The sequence below is a fragment of the Panthera pardus genome, unplaced genomic scaffold (assembly GCF_024362965.1).
Source record: "Panthera pardus isolate Hobbes unplaced genomic scaffold, ASM2436296v1 HiC_scaffold_7, whole genome shotgun sequence".
Classification (NCBI taxonomy): domain Eukaryota; kingdom Metazoa; phylum Chordata; class Mammalia; order Carnivora; family Felidae; genus Panthera; species Panthera pardus.
The window spans coordinates 74,122,593-74,139,781 of NW_026527002.1; the positions used below are offsets into that span (position 1 = coordinate 74,122,593).

Here is a 17,189-nt window from a genome sequence, read left to right on the forward strand (position 1 = left end):
GTCCGCTGCAGGGCTTTCCTGGCAGCGCTGGAGACCCCGAGGCCCCGAGAGGGGAAGGGGCCAGGCCCTTGGGCGCGTCAGCCGCACAGCCGGGAAGAACGTGGGGGAGGAAAGCCGGGCTGTGTTTCTGCAGGTTAGAATCCGAAATCACCCACCCGCCAGCTGGATCAGTCGGGGCAGGGCACTCAGTGCTGCGTCCCTGCCCCTGTCCTCCTTGGGAAGGAACAGTCTGTCGCGTTTCCCTGCCTTTTGTAAGTAACAGGAAGGGCGCTGCCAGGTGCTGACTTGCGCATCGGAGAGAATGTTGCATTCAAAGTTCACCCTCCCCTTCTCGCTCGTCCTGAGGAGTTTCCCAGTATCCTTGTCTGCATCCAGTCCGTGCTCCGGAGGCACCTGCCAACTGTGGACGGGGAACCTCGAGAACGCATGCGACTCAGGGCGGGGCCGGGAAGCAGAGGCCAAGTCCGGGATGCGTCCGCGAGGGGCGGGAGCTGTCCGCAGCGAGGGAGGGCCGGGCACGCCGTCTCCACTGCGGGACCCACCTCAGCGGGCTGGGACAGGGAGGCGCACATCCTGGGCACACTCACGCTCGGAGAACAGTCTGGGAGAGCCTCCCTCACTGCACATGCCCTTGCATGTGATCCCACGGGGATCTTGGGGGCGTGAACCACAGCACAGATAGCCCAGCCTGGAGGCGTGATGTCTGGCCTTCTGTGCCCCCTGTCGCAAGCCCCCGTGTGTGCTGCAAAGAGGTACCCTCTCCTCCCATCCCTCCTTCTTTCTCCGTCCAGTGAACCCTGCTCCTCCTTCCTGGTCCAGCCTGCCGGGCGGCACCTGGGAGGCCTCCCACAATCCCCCACGATATTGGTCCTGGCCCTTATGCATGTGCTGGGAACCTTGGGTCCCATCATGTGCTCGAGGCCGTGTGGCGTGGGCAGGTTAGAGCAGGGACTTTTGCCGGACTTTGAAAGCCCATCATAGGTGGGGGCATGCATTGTTTTTTTGTTGTTTTCTTAAGTTTGTGTATTTATTTATTTATTTATTTATTTATTTATTTATTCAGAGGGAGAGGCAGAGAGAGAGCAAGCGAGACAAAGAATCCCAAGCAGGTTCTGCACCTGACGCAGAGCCTGAACTCTCGAACTGCAAGATCGCGACCTGAACCGCGAAACCAAGAGTCAGAAAGCTTAACCGACCGAGCCACCCAGGCGCCCCCCACACATTCTGTGGCTCCTCTTACACGCCGGGCCCTGCGCTGAGAACTTCATAGGCGTTTTCTCATTTATTTCCCATAACCATCCTACGAGAAAGGTGATACGAGGCACCCATTTTACAGATGAGAAAACTGAGGTGCGGTGAGGTGGAGTGGGTTCCCCAGGGCCCCCCAAGATATGAGTAGCCGGGCCTGGCTCCAGGGCTTAGGCACTAGAATGTGATCCCCCTGTGCCCCTCACCAGTGAGGTGAGCCTCACCAGTGAGAAACGGAGGTAAGATGACCTCCCGGGCTGTGGTGAAGTCGGGGGGGGCTGGAGGGCAGTGCCTGGAAAGCTTGGCCACAGTGGCGCTTGGCATTGGATGGGGGCTGCGATTATCAAGTGCACTGGGCACAATGATCGGGGCAGAAAAGACGTCTCCTGTGGTTGGGGCAGGACCCCGGGCCCCACGGAGCGGGAGGGCCCAACTCCGTGTGGCCCGTCTCAGGAGTGGAAATGTGGCCGGGACACGGGGTGCCTGGGGCAGAGGCGGGAGGAGAAGGTCACCGGGCGGGCAGATGGGGGGCGGGCACCAAGCCCGAGGGGGACCCTGTGCGATTGCCCCGGTCTTCCTGCTCCCGTCGGGGCTACGTCTGCCTTGTGTTTTTCACCTGCCGGGAGGCCCCTGAGGCCCACGGGGACCCTGAAGCTCAGAGACGCGGGACCCCACATTTCTGGCCTCAGAGTCCCCCCGGCTCGGCTGGTCGGCCCCGGGCCCCGACATCACATCCTCCGCACTTTCCCAAAACCCCGGGGAAGGAGGGACGAAGGGTCTGTGGGCCCGGCTCCCCCACTGGTGGCTGAGTGGCCTCGCCTGGCTGGGTGCTCCCTGGGTACGGACCGAGCTGGAACTCCAGCCGTCGGCTCCACGCTGGGCTCCGAGGGGTCTGGGACACGGCGAGTGTGGGAGTCACACGGTGTGAGCCACCTTCCGCTGGCTCCCTGCCAGCCGAGCACCCCGCAGCTGGGCTCACGACATTTTAAAGGCGGGGGCTCTGTGGTTGGAGCCCTGGGTCTGGATCCGTCAGGGACCTTTTGCCCCGGCTGTCTGGGGGCCCACAAGCCCAACCCTGACGCGTCTTGGAATCCCTAAGCTGCTTTTGATTGCAAATATTCCGGGCCTCCACCCACAGAACAGGGGTGCCTGTCAGACGTGGTGTCCCGCTTCTTCACGCCAGACATGTGGCCCGCATCCTGGCAAGGAACCCGGAAGCTCTAACGCCCGGCTCGTTGCTATCGATTTCTGTTCACCGGGGCTCCCTCTTCCCAGGGCCCATCTCTTCCAAGTGGCCACCAGGGGCTGAGCTGCAGAAAAAGAAGGGCTGTAGATAAGAGCTGGGGGTGGGGACGTGGGAGGACAATTTGATAAAATGCTAACAGTCTCAAAAAAATGTTCAGCCTTGATAAGCGCTGGGGGTGGGGTGCGGAAAGCAAATTCATTACTACTTGCCCATTCAGCCAGCAAAAAAAAAAAAAAAATAAATAAATAAATAGAAATGTTAGCAGCTAGGGGCGCCTGGGTGGCTCAGTTGGTTGGGCGTCCGACTTCGGCTCAGGTCATGATCTCACGGTCCGTGAGTTCAAGCCCCGCGTCGGGCTCTGTGCTGACAGCTCAGAGCCTGGAGCCTGCTTCGGATTCTGTGTCTCCCTCTCTCTCTGACCCTCTCCCATTCATGCTCTGTCTCTCTCTGTCTCAAAAATAAACAGACGTTAAAAAAAATTTTTTTTAAAGAAATGTTAGCAGCTGATGTTTGCCGTGTCGTAGAGAACAGGGCAAGGCGGCTGGCATAACCTCAGTCTGAGACTCGGCAAGATGAAGAGGTTCACTCAAAAGCACTCTTGGTAAGACCTAGGACGTCAGGAGCAAAACCCAGGGACCGTGACGCTACGCCCTGATTTCTAAGTCTAGAAGGCACAGAGCATGTTCTGTGAAGATACCTAGGGTATAGCGAGAAACTGATGTGCTTTTCTTACACCTTTTTGTACATTCTGGGCTCGGCCCAGCCTGCAAATTTTAGAAACTGCCCTCCCTGAGGGCCTTAGGGAAGGAGGTCGATGAATACCGTCCTGGCTGTCCACTCTAGAAGTTCCCTGCCAGGGTCATCTGGTAACATCCGGAGACGTTTTGGTTCTCACAGCTGGGGGACGGGTGAGGCCGGCATTTAGTGGATAGAGACCAGGGATACTTGTGGCAAACGTCTTACGATGTGCACGACAGTCCCAGAAACAAAGAGGTATCCAGGCCCAAGTGTCAAGAGTGTGAGGGCGAAACCCTGCCTGGCCAAGCTTTGGTCCACTGCCTCCTTTAGCAGACTCTGGAATCTTCGAGGGGGTGTAGACCCTGCCTGCTCTGTTCTGTCACCTCCCCGGAACGCACCCCAGGACCTGCACACTGACGTGATCAACACAGCTCAGTGAGTGAACCAAGGCTCAGCCCAGGCATTCCGATTCACTTCTTCTGAGTCATTTCAGCCTCTTCGCAGCTGTCCAAGTGGACCACAAGCTCCCGGAGTGCAAGAGGTGCTTAAAGAGGGGCGCCTGGGTGGCTCAGTCGGTTGAGCATCTGATTTTGGCTCAGGTCATGATCTCACAGCTTGTGAGCTCGAGCCCCATGTCGGGCTTTAATGCTGTCAGCACAGACCCTGCTTCGGATCCTCTGTCTCCCTCTCTCTCTGCTTCTCCCCTGCCCCATGCGCTCTCTCCCAAAAATAGACAAAAAAACGAAAAAAAAAAAAAAAAAAAAGAAAGAAGAAAGAAAAAAAAAGAGTTGCTGAAAGGGAAAGTCGGCTTCTTACAGGAAGCCCCCCCTGGTTTTCTCAGCCTTCACTCAACTCCACTTCGTAACATGATACAGGAAGGCCTTCATGAGCTAAGGTCAATGGCCTCGTGGCTCACACCCCACCCCCCCATTCGCATTCGGATTTTAGCCAGGAGCTCTACGCCTCCAGCAACCACACCAGTCTTTCTCACGCCTCTAGGCCGATGCACCAAGCGGTCCCTCTGCCTGGAGAGCCCTTCCTCCGGTCCCCACCCGGACAACCTCTCTGAATCTTTTATGATGAGCATGGCCACGGTCTCCTCCGACAGCCCCAGACCCAGGGTGGGGTTTGACGCCCCTCCTCTGCACCTGCGCATCTCCTGCGCTCCCTCCCAAGTACCGCTCTACCGCCCTGGCGTGCGGCTGTCCGTCTCCTCCCTCGCCACCCCTGCAACCCAAGAAAGGGAAGACTTTTCCATCTCCATAGGCTGGCGCTTGGCATACAGGAAGTGCCCAAGGAATCTCCAAGGGAGGAATTATTTCTTACTCCCTTTCAATCCACTTTGGGGCTCAACACCCGGAATAACCTTTCTCAGACCACTAGACCGGATCGCGGACGCCCCTGGCTAAGATCCACGGACGCTCCCTGGTGCACACAAAACAAACCCGACGCCTCACCGTGGTGCCACCCACCTCTAGGCCAGCACACCCAGCAGGCGCCACCCCAGGGCCCCTGCGCTCGCTGCCGCCGTGACTCCGGCACGTTCTCCAGACCCTTCCGTGGCCGGCGCCTCCTCTACCTCTGGGGCTTAGCTCAAGTCCTGCCTCCTCAGAGACCTCCCCCGACAGCCCCATGACGGAGCCCCCTGGCCCCTGGCTTCTCTCACAAACCTCCTCTGGTCTTCCTCAGGGCACTTCCCCCTGAGCTTGGCTTCTCCGTTTCGGATCTGTCACTCTCGGCCAGAACAGAGTTCCAGGAGAGTAGGGACCGTGTCTCTTTTTTGCATCTCGATATCTAGCGGGCGGAGCGGTGGCCCTGCACAAACGTTATGACCACGTCCCAACTCCCGAACTTGTGAAGGGGCCCTTGTGGAAAAGGGTCATGAACGAGCATCCTGGATTTAGAGGCCCCTGAACCGAGTAACAGGTGGCCTTAGAGAGAAAGGCAGAGAGAGAGAGAAACCAGAGACCCAGAGAGACCCAGAGGGGAGGGTCGTGTGAAGATGGCGGCTGAGCCTGGCATCACTGATGTGTCTGCTGTTTTAAACCACCCAGTTTGGGGCAGTCGTCTACGCAGACACAGGAAGCGAACGCAGAACGCTTTGCTCTGATCTACGCGTCGCGGGTCCCCGACCAATAGATGTTGGGTGAATGAATGAGAGCCTGGCGGGGGGCCCCCCGGGGCCCAGCCCCCGCCCAGTCCGGACCCACACCCAGTCCCCGGCTCTCACCAGCCACCAGCTGTAGGTGTCCTCCTCCAGGAGCGCGTTCTGGGCCGTGAGCAGCGGCTGCATGGACCGGTTGAACCTCTCGTCGAACCAGGACGAGACCCTCTGCTGCCCGACGCAGCGGGCACACGTGCAGGGCCTGTGCGCGTACTTCATGAACTTCTTGAAGTTCTCGGACAGCTCGACGACCATCTGCTTGGGGAACCAGGTGGTGGCCACCGTGGTGTGGGAGTAGTTCAGGAAGAAGGAGGTGAGGAAGATGAAGAGGACGAGGAGGGTAAGCACTTTGAGAGTCCTTTTCCTCACGGTCACCATTTCTGCTCTGTCCGGAAGGACGCCTCCCAGGGACGGGCTGGAGGAAATCACGCCCGGGAGCGGGGGGGACGCGGAAGAAAAATCCCAGAGACGGAGGCTCGATCACAAGGCAAGGCGGGGACTCCCAGGGGGACCGCGGCCGACTTCGCTCCCGCGGGCCAGTGGCCACCCCAGTGTGCCGGACATCACCCTGTGACGGCCGGCGGCTAAGGGACCACTCGGGGTGAGGTTGATTCCCCTTGCATATAATCTGTCTTTCCAGGAGATAAGCAGGCGGCTTGGTCAGCAGTCCTTAAACAGCCAATAGTGTCTCTCGAAGCTTTAATCAAACTTAATAATATGATTTCCGTTCCCATCCAAAGGGGTTGAGGGGCAATTAATCTTTGTGACAGATGCAGGGACTCTTGGGGGGGGGGTGGTGAGGACCTCAAAGGAAGGGTCACGGTGCAGGAGAGAGGGAAGCTGTCTTTGCCACCGTCCTCCGGAAGGGATGATGTGTGCTGATACTTAATTACAACCCGGTCTTTCCCACGCTGTCACCATTAAGCAGCCTGCTTGACGAAGGCACTGAGGGCCGTCTGTCACCTGCAAGGAAACGGAGGAAGAAAACAGGGTGAAATCTCATTAGCTTGTTTTAAAAACCCATCTCTCTCTCCTCACCTCCTCCAGGATGAGCTCCGTGATCTCCCACTCTGTTGTCAAGCCAACGAGATGGGAGGCTACGGACGATTTACTCCCCGTCTTGAGACTCAGGGTGTGCCTGTGGCTAACGGGATGTTGGCGCCTATTCTGCCAGGTTGCTAAGGGACACAGAAGTTGCCCCCCGCCCCATCTCTCCTGCAGCCAGAGCCTTGTACATGTAAGCGTTCAACCGAAGTTTGTGAAATGAGTCAACGATGCACGAACAGCGCCAGGCACCCAGAGACTGCTACGTACGTGCTCCTTTCTCGCTCCTTCACTCTCCTTTGGATTCTGAATTCAACAACAATTCTACGCTTCCCCGCACCCCGGCATGCACCCTCTGCCGGTCAGCCTCAGCCCTACGAAGCAGGCTTCCGATGGCCCAGGTTCAAGTTCTGGTTTACCAGCCCTGTGGTCTTGGGAAGTCCGTCAGTCTTCCCGGCCCTCAGTTTCCTCTTCTGTGAAATGGGAAAACAACACCTCCACTCAGAAGTGGTTAGAAAGGTAACGTAAAATGCGACACGCTGAGCTTCTGGGTTCTGTCAGGTGATCGTTCAGCTTTCCTTTTCCTCTTTCCACGCATGACTGAATGAGGATTCTTGGATGATCCACCAAAACCCGGACACGATGGTCGATCATTCCTGTGTACCTATCTCGTCCAAGAGTCCCCAAAGTGTACTGCCAGACAAACAGGGGTTCCCCGTTTTGTCCTCAGAATAAACAGGCTCAAAGAGACCACATGGCCCTCCCCAGGTCATGGGGAAAAGAGGAAGCAGGTCCTGAATCCAAATCCACACCCCTCTGATTCCACACGCGGGGAGGGGAGTTCCAGGATCAAGGACTCTGCTCGGGAAGCGATACGCTATCTGGCAACTGGTCTTCGGCTGGAAGGGTGCACCGAAAGGGGGAGCAGATCTCATCAAAGGAAGCCAACAGGGACTCCTCGGATATGCACAGCACAAGTCCCCAGACGTCCCTGACCTTATGGCGGTCACACCTCTTCACGTGAGCATACTGACTCTGGTCTTTGCTTAGAATGTGTCCCCTGCCCCAGCCCCAATCTCCGTTGGGTCAATTTGTCCCCATCCTCAATGTGTAGATGCCACAGGTACATTTTTTTTCTAGGAAAGTAACGGTTGGAGGGCTATTGATTACTATAGAAAAAAGGGGGGGGGGGCAAAAATCAGATTAAATCCATAGCGCATTCCTGGAGACATCCAGGGGTCCAATGTGCTACCGCCCTCTACGACCTTCCTGATCTTCAGCCCAGCGGGCAAGGGGACATCGTGATTTGCCCAGTGCACCACTTCTCACTGTTCAAAACAACCCCACTTGTCCTGGTGACCTACGGGTGTCCAGAGTTGTCCCTTCTGGCCATTCCCCCTCCCCCCCCCCACCCCGGTTCTTCCAGGAAGAAGCAGCTCTGTCACTTGAGTTAGATTAACCTGCTTACCGTCAAGGGCGGGCTCAGATTTAACTTGGCTGGCAGGGGATTCCCGGCCCTCTCGGTCCAGGGATGGATGGGTATGTGTGCTAAGTCCTCCAGTCAGACTGAAACCCCCTGACTTGTAGGAGGCGAAGAAACTTGATCTTGCTCTGGCTGTTTGATTTTTGGACATAAAAGTCAAGGTCGTGCTGGCCGGTTTAATGGCTCAAGTGGACGAAGCGAGGGCTGAGCAGGACCGGGGCAAGTGGTGCTGAACCTGGTCCAGCCTTACCTGCAGTCCACCCTCCGCCTTAACATCTGCGTGACATGAGACAGGTAACAAAGCCCCTTTATTTTGTAAAGCAGATTGCTTCTAACTTGAAGCAGTGCGACTGATCCACAGGTCAGAGCTGTCCCTGCCTTTGGGCTCCTGCCCAGGCTGACCCCACTGTGCGGAAAGACCATCCCGCCCTGCTTGACTCCTACCCATTCTTCGGGGATCAGCTGGTGCTGACTCCTGGAAGAAGGCCTGCCTCCTCCTGGCAGGAGCAGACTCCTCTCTGGCTTCCACAGCATCTGGCTCCACTCCGGGTGTACTGTTTACTCATCTGTCTCCTCCCTGGGCCGGGAGCTCCACGAGGACGGGAACTCAGTCTCACTCACTGATGGGTCCCCGTCACCTGGCACACACACACGGCACAAAAGGAACGCCAAAGCAGATGCCGGGAAAGACAAGGGCCAACCATCCAGAGGGGAGAGCTGGGCAGAAAAGCACAGATGGAGAATCAGAAGACGCTGATTCTCAACCAGGCTGTACCGCCCGTTTGCTGTGTGGCCGTGGACAAGTCACCTGCCCTCTCTGAACCGTTTCTTCAACTGGAACATGGGGCTGGTATCACAGATTCTTTCCACTTTGCTGGGCTGTCACCCAGTCAAGGCTTGTCCGGTCATCTGATCCACGCACTGCATATTTTCTAGGGCTCTGCGATGCTCCAGGCTCTGGGATAGGTGGTTGGGACACATCAAGAAAGAGTCTAAGGTGGGAGGTTCCCAGGCAGATGCAAGGCCCCGGTGCCTTTGGGAGAAAGGAGGCTGGTCCACCTGGATCGATGTGGAGGAGAGGAACAGGCATGTGTGAGGGTGGGGTGGGGAGCACGGGGCTGTGGAAGCCACTAGAAAGGCTAAGTTTGCTCAGAGTGACATGGGGACCCGCCGACACCAAGGGCAGAGACAAAGTCACTCAAATAGAGGACTGTTGGACCGCACAGATCAAATCAAGTTCTGAATGAGCCGTCAGGGTCCCTACAAGGGCATGGCTCCATGGGACAGATATTCATGCTCTGAGCTGATGCTGGGCTGGAGTGAGGGGGGGAACAGAGGGCAAGGCTGGGCTGCAGAACCAGGGGAACCACAACACCCTCCTCCCGTCCGCTCAGCACGTCCCGGTAGCCGCATCTCCGAGGCCAGAGCGCTCGCCCGGATCCCATCCCAGCAGAGACCTTCTGTGCCAGCATCAGTGAGTGCTTTCCAAAGCCCTCGTGTGCACGGCAATGGAAAAGCGAGAACACCCTTCCACCCCTTCCCCGGCCCCAGGGAAGAAACAAGGAAAGCGTGACTGCCCTGTACTCCAGTAAGTGACGCAGCCTGTGACGCACGGGCGAAAGCCAGCCCTGCTCCCGGGAGCGGAACCCGGACCAAGATGCCACGGGCCTGAGACCTCCGCGCGCGTGTGGCGAGGGAGGCCGGCCACACCTCCCCCGGGGACACGGCCCCCTGGCCCGCCTGCAGAGTGACGGGCACCTCTCAGCCACGTGCTGGAGGACAAGCCCGCTCCCTTTAGTCGCACTTGGCAGATACCGCGTCTCTTCCGAATTGGACCGCGGCATCCCTGTGCCTCGCCAGCCTATCGGTGCTGTTTCCCAACAGTGTTCGCTCACGTCGCATCTCTGCGTGACATTTTGGCCATCCTCGTGATATTTCAACCTTTTTCACTATTAGATTTGTTAAGATGGCCCGTGATCAGTGATTACGGCGGGCTGAAAGCTCAAATGATGGTTAGCACTTTTTAACAGAAAAGGATTTCTACGTTAAGGTATGCACCTTGATTTTTTAAGGCACAATGCTACTGCACACATAACAGACTCCCCCGGTGGAAGTATAACTTCTGTACACACCAGAAAACTCATTTGACTCACTTTGTTACAATATCCGTTGGATCGCCCTGAACTGAACTCTCGAGATCCCCACGGTATGCCTGTCCTGGAGGAGGCACGGAGAACGTGTTTGTGACAGTCTAAAGGGGTCACTGGCACAATGGTGACACACGTTAGCACCTTTTCAAGGATCCAGAAAGTCACGATTTCCCTCAAGAGGGTGCTGAGCAAGGATAAACCTCTCTGGCAACAGGGAGAGGCTGGCGATGACCAGCCACTGACAGATGAGCTGTTTTAAATGGTTGGAAAGCCTGGTGAATGAACTGCACGGGTTTCTGTTCCGTTCATGCCTGCCGTGGTGCACAGATCCCCCAAGGCTGGGATGCCCCCGGCTCTCCGCAAAGCCCCCGCAGGAGAGTTGCCAGTGAAATGACCAAGGGGGCGAGTCGATGGGTGGGTACATCAGCACGTCGCGTGAAGAAGTGCAGTGCTGCCCTCCGTGTGGACCCCCCTCCGTGTGGATCCCCACACAACCGGGCCAAATGGATAATCATGCTTATTTTCCTGACATGGGAAACTGAGGCTCAGAGAAGGCAAGCGAGTCGTCTAAGGTCACACAGAGAGATGGTGGCAGAGCCAGCACTCCGCCCCCGCCTTCTGCTGCCCCTTCTAGATCTTTCTGTACAGCCACAGCTACTCCTCTATTTCATCAACACCTGCTCTCATCTTCGTTACTTCCTTTCTTGTCATTTCTTTGGGCTTGAAATCTGTCGTCTTTCCAATTTCTTAAGACACATACTACCTTGCCATGCTCTCTCCCTCTGCATCTAATGTCTTTGAATTAGGTATTGCATTCATTTCAGTTATTGTATTTTTCAGTTCTAGAATTTCCATCTGAGCCAAACTTTTATGGGTTCTTGTTTTCTTCAGGTGAGATCCCCCCTCTTGTCTATCGTCCTGCAATTATTCACCACAGTTATTTTAAAGACCATCATGGGGGCGCCTGGGTGGCGCAGTCGGTTAAGCGTCCGACTTCAGCCAGGTCACGATCTCGCGGTCCGTGAGTTCGAGCCCCGCGTCGGGCTCTGGGCTGATGGCTCGGAGCCTGGAGCCTGTTTCCGATTCTGTGTCTCCCTCTCTCTCTGCCCCTCCCCCGTTCATGCTCTGTCTCTCTCTGTCCCAAAAATAAATAAAAAACGTTGAAAAAAAAAATTAAAAAAAAAAAAAAAAAAAAAAAAAAAAAAAAGACCATCATGTCTGTCCCTTGTGACATTTGGAGAACATGTGGGTCTACTTCTATTGTCTATTTTCTCTCTTTATTTCTCTTCCATCATTTGGTTCTGTCTCCCGGCATGCCTGGTAACTGTGCATACTGTATGTGCCAAAAGCACAGAGGCCCTGGAACAGGCTGTCCTTATTCGGAGAGGAACGTGAGCAGGGACTTTGTTCCAGTTGGTGACTGGGATGAGTGGGGCCACGCTCTAGTTTTCACAGTGACTGGTCATTTCTGGTTTGCCCTCACTCAGAGGCCCTTCTCAAAGGATAGCGGGGATGTCTACCGAGGCCCCTCCTCCTTGCCTGCTCTCACCTTCGATTTCTGTCTCCCCTGCACTGTGAGGTTATCAAAAGCGGGGTCCAGCCTTTTAACCTCTCGGCTGCTGTTTTCGGCTTGGTTTCTCGGGGTCTGGTCCCGTGCAACTGAAATACTGGTAAATGCCTTGGAAGGAAGAAAAGGTGCAGGACAATCCCTCTTTTCTCTCTGGTTCCTTTGCTCTAGGTTCTTGGTCACTTAGGGTTGGGCTGACCTGGTGGTCCCGAGTTCCATTTTTAATTTAATTAGTTTTACCCCCAGCCTTGTGAGACGGCCCAACACGGAGCTGTTTGTCTCTGTTTGTCTCTGGAGCCTCCTACGAGCCAGCACGTCCCTCAGGCAGGAAGGCCGCAGGATGTAAGACTCAAGCCCTTCTTGTCCCTTCTCTCTCGATCTTCCTCTTTCAAGTCCCGGCTGCCTCGGCTGCTCTCTTAACACCTTCAAAGAGCTGGATTTCTTTTTTTTATTTATTTATTTTTTAAAAATGTTCATTTATATTTGGCAGGGGGGGGCACAGAATCCGAAGCAGGCTCCAGGCTCCGAGCTGTCAGCACAGAACCCGATGCGGGGCTCAAACTCACGAGTTGTGAGATCACGACCTGAGCCGAAGTCGGACGCTTAACCGACTGAGCCACCCAGGTGCCCCTCAAAGAGCTGGACTTCTGTCTCATCCGGCTTTGATAGTCCTCGGTGGGAGAAATGGTCTACAAGCTTCCTCCACAGCTGCAAGTGGAGGCCACAGTCTTTCCTCTGCTTCTCTGATGCCTGGTGCCTGGCACATTCCTGGGTGCATCAGGTGCTTGGCAAACCTGGAGGAGGGGGTGGGGCCCAAAGACGCCCCAGGGGTGCCACACGGATTGCACCGCCTCCTACCAGCGGGGTGGGCAGATGGACAGGTGGAGGGCCACGGCTGCCCCTCTCGTCTGCCACCCCCTTCCCCGGCTCCGTCTGCTTTCACTTGGCCTCCGCACACACCAGCTTCAGGAGGCACCGCGAGGGGGACTTCCCAGCTCAACCCATCCCGAGAGCATGACGAGCGGCTACGGGGACTTAGCGCCCACGAGGCTTTGGGTCATTGGAAACTGGCTCCCACTCAACGTCCTGGCCTTTGGGGGTCCCGGCGGCTTCGCCTGGGGGCCCAGGGTGGCATGAAACAGGAACGAGCTGGTGAAGGGTCCCATCACTTCTAGCAAAGAAGATCCCTTCTCCCCTGAACCGCTACCCAGCCCCGGCCTGTTCACTGGACTCTTGGAATCCACCTCGTCTGGTTCTGTGAGGCACCTGCTAGTGAGTCACGGTCAACAGCTGTCGGAAGAACGACACAGACGGACCCGGGTTCGAATCCCGATTCCTTCCATTCCTGCTCGTGTGCTCTTGATTTCCTCCTATTCCTGGTCGTGTGCTCATGGGAAAGGCACTTCATTGCTCTGATACTGATTTCTGGACCCAGGAAGCAGGACTAATAGTGCCCACACAGGAGGGCTATGGTAGATTTAAAAGGACACGCACAGAAGCGACCAGCCGGTCTCGCACAGAGGCGGTGCGTTATAAACATCAATTCTCTGCCCTCCCTAAGGTTCAGGCCTTCATTTATTAAAAAAAAAAAAATCCGACAGAACCCCTGGCTTGCCCTCCTGGCAGGCTTGTTTAAAAGAACAAATGAAATCGGGCATGAACAACCCCGGGGGCATCATGAAAATGATGCTTCCAGCTTGCTGCATTCGTGACGCCCATTCCTTAAAGGGCTGCTCCCTATTCTACTGGCCACGACCCCCGAGGACCTGCAGGGAAGGGGTCCCAAAGCCACGAAGGGGCTAGCAGCCGGCAAAGTATATGGAGTCCACACAGCCCCAATTCTCTGTGCAAAGGTTAATCTGTAGAGCATCAACCTTGTCCACACGTGAGGGCATCCTGCTGTTTGCACGGCCCGCTAGGCTGGGTCCAGTCCACTGGAGTGAGGACTCTTTCCTCCCTCTTCAGTGTCCCCCCCAGGGCCTGAAAGTTTGGGAGCCACATTTCCGAGCTTCCCCTGCCTGTAGGGCTCGGGATGCGGTTGAGATTCGGGCCAGTAGTAGTTGGACGGGCAAAAGGGACGCAGGACCATCCTCCTTCCCACAGGGATGGGTGCTGCTTCGCGGTCTGAACCTTGGGCCCAGAACCACCTGCCTCCCTCACTTCCGGCCTGCAGATTTTGCCTGACTTCCTGTAGTTTCCTGGCCTCTGGACCTCGGCCTGGAGGAGTGGGGCCAAAATACCCAAGGACTGCGCTCCTGTCACCTTTCCAACAACTTTGTAAGCACCAGATCCTGCGAATCCAACCCGCCTGCTTAAAACTTCTGTCTGTCTTCCCCTATAGCGTGGGGATAAGCATGGAACCTACTTCTCAGGGCTGGACCGAGAAAAACAGGAGTCAATGCAGGTCAATGGCTTAGAACGGCGCCCAAGCACATCCCGAGTGCTCTCGGGACTTTAGGGTTTATTCCTTCAGTGGGTTCCGTTTTCTTGCACGGACTACACCCCCTCTTACATCTCTGCCCCACTTCTTCTGACAGAGGTAGAGGCTGAGCTCGCAGAGGGGAAATGACTCGTCCAATGACACAGGGCAATGGCACCAGCGCTCAGAGGAGAGCCAGGCCCCAGATTCCCAGACGTGCCTGGTTCCGGAGACAGAAGTGCTCTGTTCATGCAGCTGTGCTGGCGAAAGGAGCTCGGAAGGCGTTGCAGGCTGAGCCCAAGCAGGGAAAGAGCCAGCAGAGGCCCAGGTGGTCCGGCTGCTGCAACCAGGGCCGAGGCCCTGCAGGAAAATCCGAACCTGAGCCCCTGGGACGGTGACCCCAGGGACATTACGTGGGCTGCCTGAGCTTCCAGTCTGCCGTCTGTAAATGGGGGGTAAAATCCAGCCCTGCCTCTGAGGTGGTTTAACAGGAAGGAGGCGTTCTCTCTGCCGGACCCTATTCTAAGCAGGACAGCAGGTCAAAGTGCCCGAGCCCACGACACTCCTGCTGCCGGGACGGGGTATCATCTCCATCTTTCCGAGGTGGGAACAGAGGCTCGCAGCAGTCAGGTCACCTGCCCCAGACCGTCCACTGGCGGGTGGTAAAGGGGCAGGCAGAGCCCGGCGGGTGGCGCCCAGGGGTCTGCCCTGCCCTGAGCCTGGTGCGGGGGGTGCAGGAGAGGGTGAGAGGCCCCGCCGGGCAGGGGTGAGAGAGAGACCTCCCTGCTTGTTTGGTTCTCGCCCTGGGGGGCTCGCTCCAGCTCCTCTCCACCCACTCTGAGTCACCCACAAAGCTGGCAGCTGTATCCCCACAGCCCGGCTGGGCCTGGATTGGCCCCAAGCCTCTCCCCTCCCCTGGGGCAGGAAGGACCGACCAGCCAAGCTACAACCGTTCCCTGCACAAACTATCAGCCGGGAGGAACCGGGCCACGACGAGCGGAGGCCTGAGTGGTGGCCCCGGGCACGCAGAGGCAAATGGGGGTCATGACAGGCTCCCCGACACGCAGGGTAGGGTGTGGCTATTTCTCTCTTTGCGGAGTAAAAACCAGGCCCGATGAACCCGGCCAGCAACTGTCACCTTGAGGCCTCTCTCCCCCCTCTGGGCTTCCCAGAGGACAGAGGACAACGGAGACGGCCCCCCCACTCTGGGGCAGGAGCCCTGCAGTCCAGCAGTGACACTGAGTCACCTCAGGACTTCAGGCGAGTCCACATCCTTGGGCTTCAGTGCCTCGTCTGTACGACGGGACAATGATGCAGCCCCTGCACACCCCAGACTCAGTGAAGAGAGAGAAAAAAATAACGCACACGAGGTTAGCGTGGACAGCCACTTCCCAAAGGGACGGGTCGCCCCCACGTTATGAAAACGTTACCCAGAACGTTGAATATGTACCAGGGATCAGAATCCGTGCTAAGGGTTTAAGGATATAGAAAGCGTCCAGAATGATCCTGACCCTCAGGAAATGCCAGTCGTTACCAACAGTAACATCAGGGAGATTTCACCCCGCCCTGGTGTCATCACACGTTTGAGAAACCAAACAAGCATGCCTTGTGGGGGGAGGGGTGGGGTTCAGATGGAGGGAGCGCCCTGTGCGGAGCGAACGCCTCACTCCGATTTGCACCCCGCCACCTGCCGTGCAGATCCCGTCTCCCCCTCGGATTCTCTCCTGCAACAATGACTGGGCACAGGCCATGTGGCCGCAGCTCTGTGACGTGCCGGTCAAACCAACGGTTCGGGAAAGCCAATGACCTTCATCCTCGCCCTCCTGGAACTTAATATTACAGAGTGGGGCGGAGGCTGCCATTACCAAGGAATCACCCAGGGAACTGTGAAAAGGGGTGGTGGTTCAACTCTGTGCGTCCGCTCAGCTAGGCCATGGCGCCCAGTTGCCTGGTCAAAACACGAGCCTCGGCGTCGCTGGGAGGGCGGTTTAGAGACGTGGCCGCCATCTATCATCAATTTGACTTTAAATAAAGAAGATCGGCCTCCAAAATGTGGTGGGCCTCATCTAATCAGTTGAAGGCCTTCAGTGCAAAAACGGAGGCTTCCCGGAGAAGGAATTTTGTCTCAAAGCTGTGCCAGGGAGAGGCGCCTGGGTGGCTCAGTCAGTTGAGCATGCGGCTCTTGAGTTTTGGCTCAGGTCACGATCCCAGGGTCGTGGGACTGAGCCCTGCATAGGAGCTCAGCGCAGAGCGTGCTTGAGACTCTCTCTCTCTCTCCCTCTGCCCTTCTCCCCCACTCTTGCTCTAGACAAACAGACACACAAACAAATAAAGGAAGCCTGAGGCTTCCATGACAGATGGGTAACTAGGTAGAGAAGACAAGAGCCTCCGGACTGGGGAAGCTGCAGGTGCGAAAGGTGTCTCGTGGAGAGCAGCTGAGTCTGAAGGAACTGAAAGACAGAAGGCCACGCAGAACAGAAACCCAGAGAGCAAGATGCAAAACGGAGCTGGAGGGCGGGCGTGGGCCGGGCCCAAGGGCTGGGGTGACATCCCGGGAGTCGCAGGAAGCCCCTGCAGGGTTTGACACGGTGAGGCTTCCAGACCAGGCTCAGGGAGGTCAAGGCTTGCCTACGTCCTGCTGCAAGGAGGCCAAATCGGGGCTGACAGAACGGCCATCCCCTCTTGGCCCTGCAGGCCAGGGAGCACAGAACGCGTGCACCCAGGCCTTCTGGGGGTTCAGGCGCAGAGCTGGGCGTCCGGGCTTTCCCTCCAGATGTTTCTTCCACCTTCCCCACGTGCTTTGCGCCCGGGGGGCGGGCCTTAGGGTCCGCATCTATGGGCTCCCACTCGGGCTGGCTTCCTGTGGGTTTGGCCCACGGGAACGAACACAGGCAGGAGACTGGAGGGACAGGGGGCAGAGATTTGGGGCTCCGGCCCCTCCGTGCGTCCACCAGCTCTGTCTTGGGATCTCGGCAACATCTCTGTCCTTAACCTCTCACCCCCTCAGCCCTAGAGCTGGAAACCCCCCACTGTTTCCATCCCTGGGGACAGCTCCGCCCTGCGGTCCCTCTACCCCAGACCACATCCTGGTAAATAACCCTTCCCTCAAGCCGCCCTCAGTGGCCCACGT

General features: G+C 57.0%; 1 protein-coding gene across 4 annotated transcripts in view; it reads right to left on the reverse strand.

Annotated features, from left to right (window-relative positions):
• The window catches only part of ST3GAL1 (ST3 beta-galactoside alpha-2,3-sialyltransferase 1), a 94,406-nt gene that overhangs the window by 13,079 nt on the left and 64,138 nt on the right, over positions 1 to 17,189 (reverse strand). For 3 of the 4 annotated variants that reach the window (XM_053896502.1, XM_053896503.1, XM_053896505.1), the window contains one exon: positions 5,463 to 6,359. In XM_053896502.1, the coding sequence (XP_053752477.1) occupies positions 5,463 to 5,774 (312 nt within the window). In that variant the 5' untranslated portion in view covers positions 5,775 to 6,359. Of the gene's footprint in view, positions 1 to 5,462; positions 6,360 to 7,908; positions 8,167 to 17,189 lie in introns of those variants that run through there. The other variant, XM_053896504.1, reaches the window with a different exon arrangement.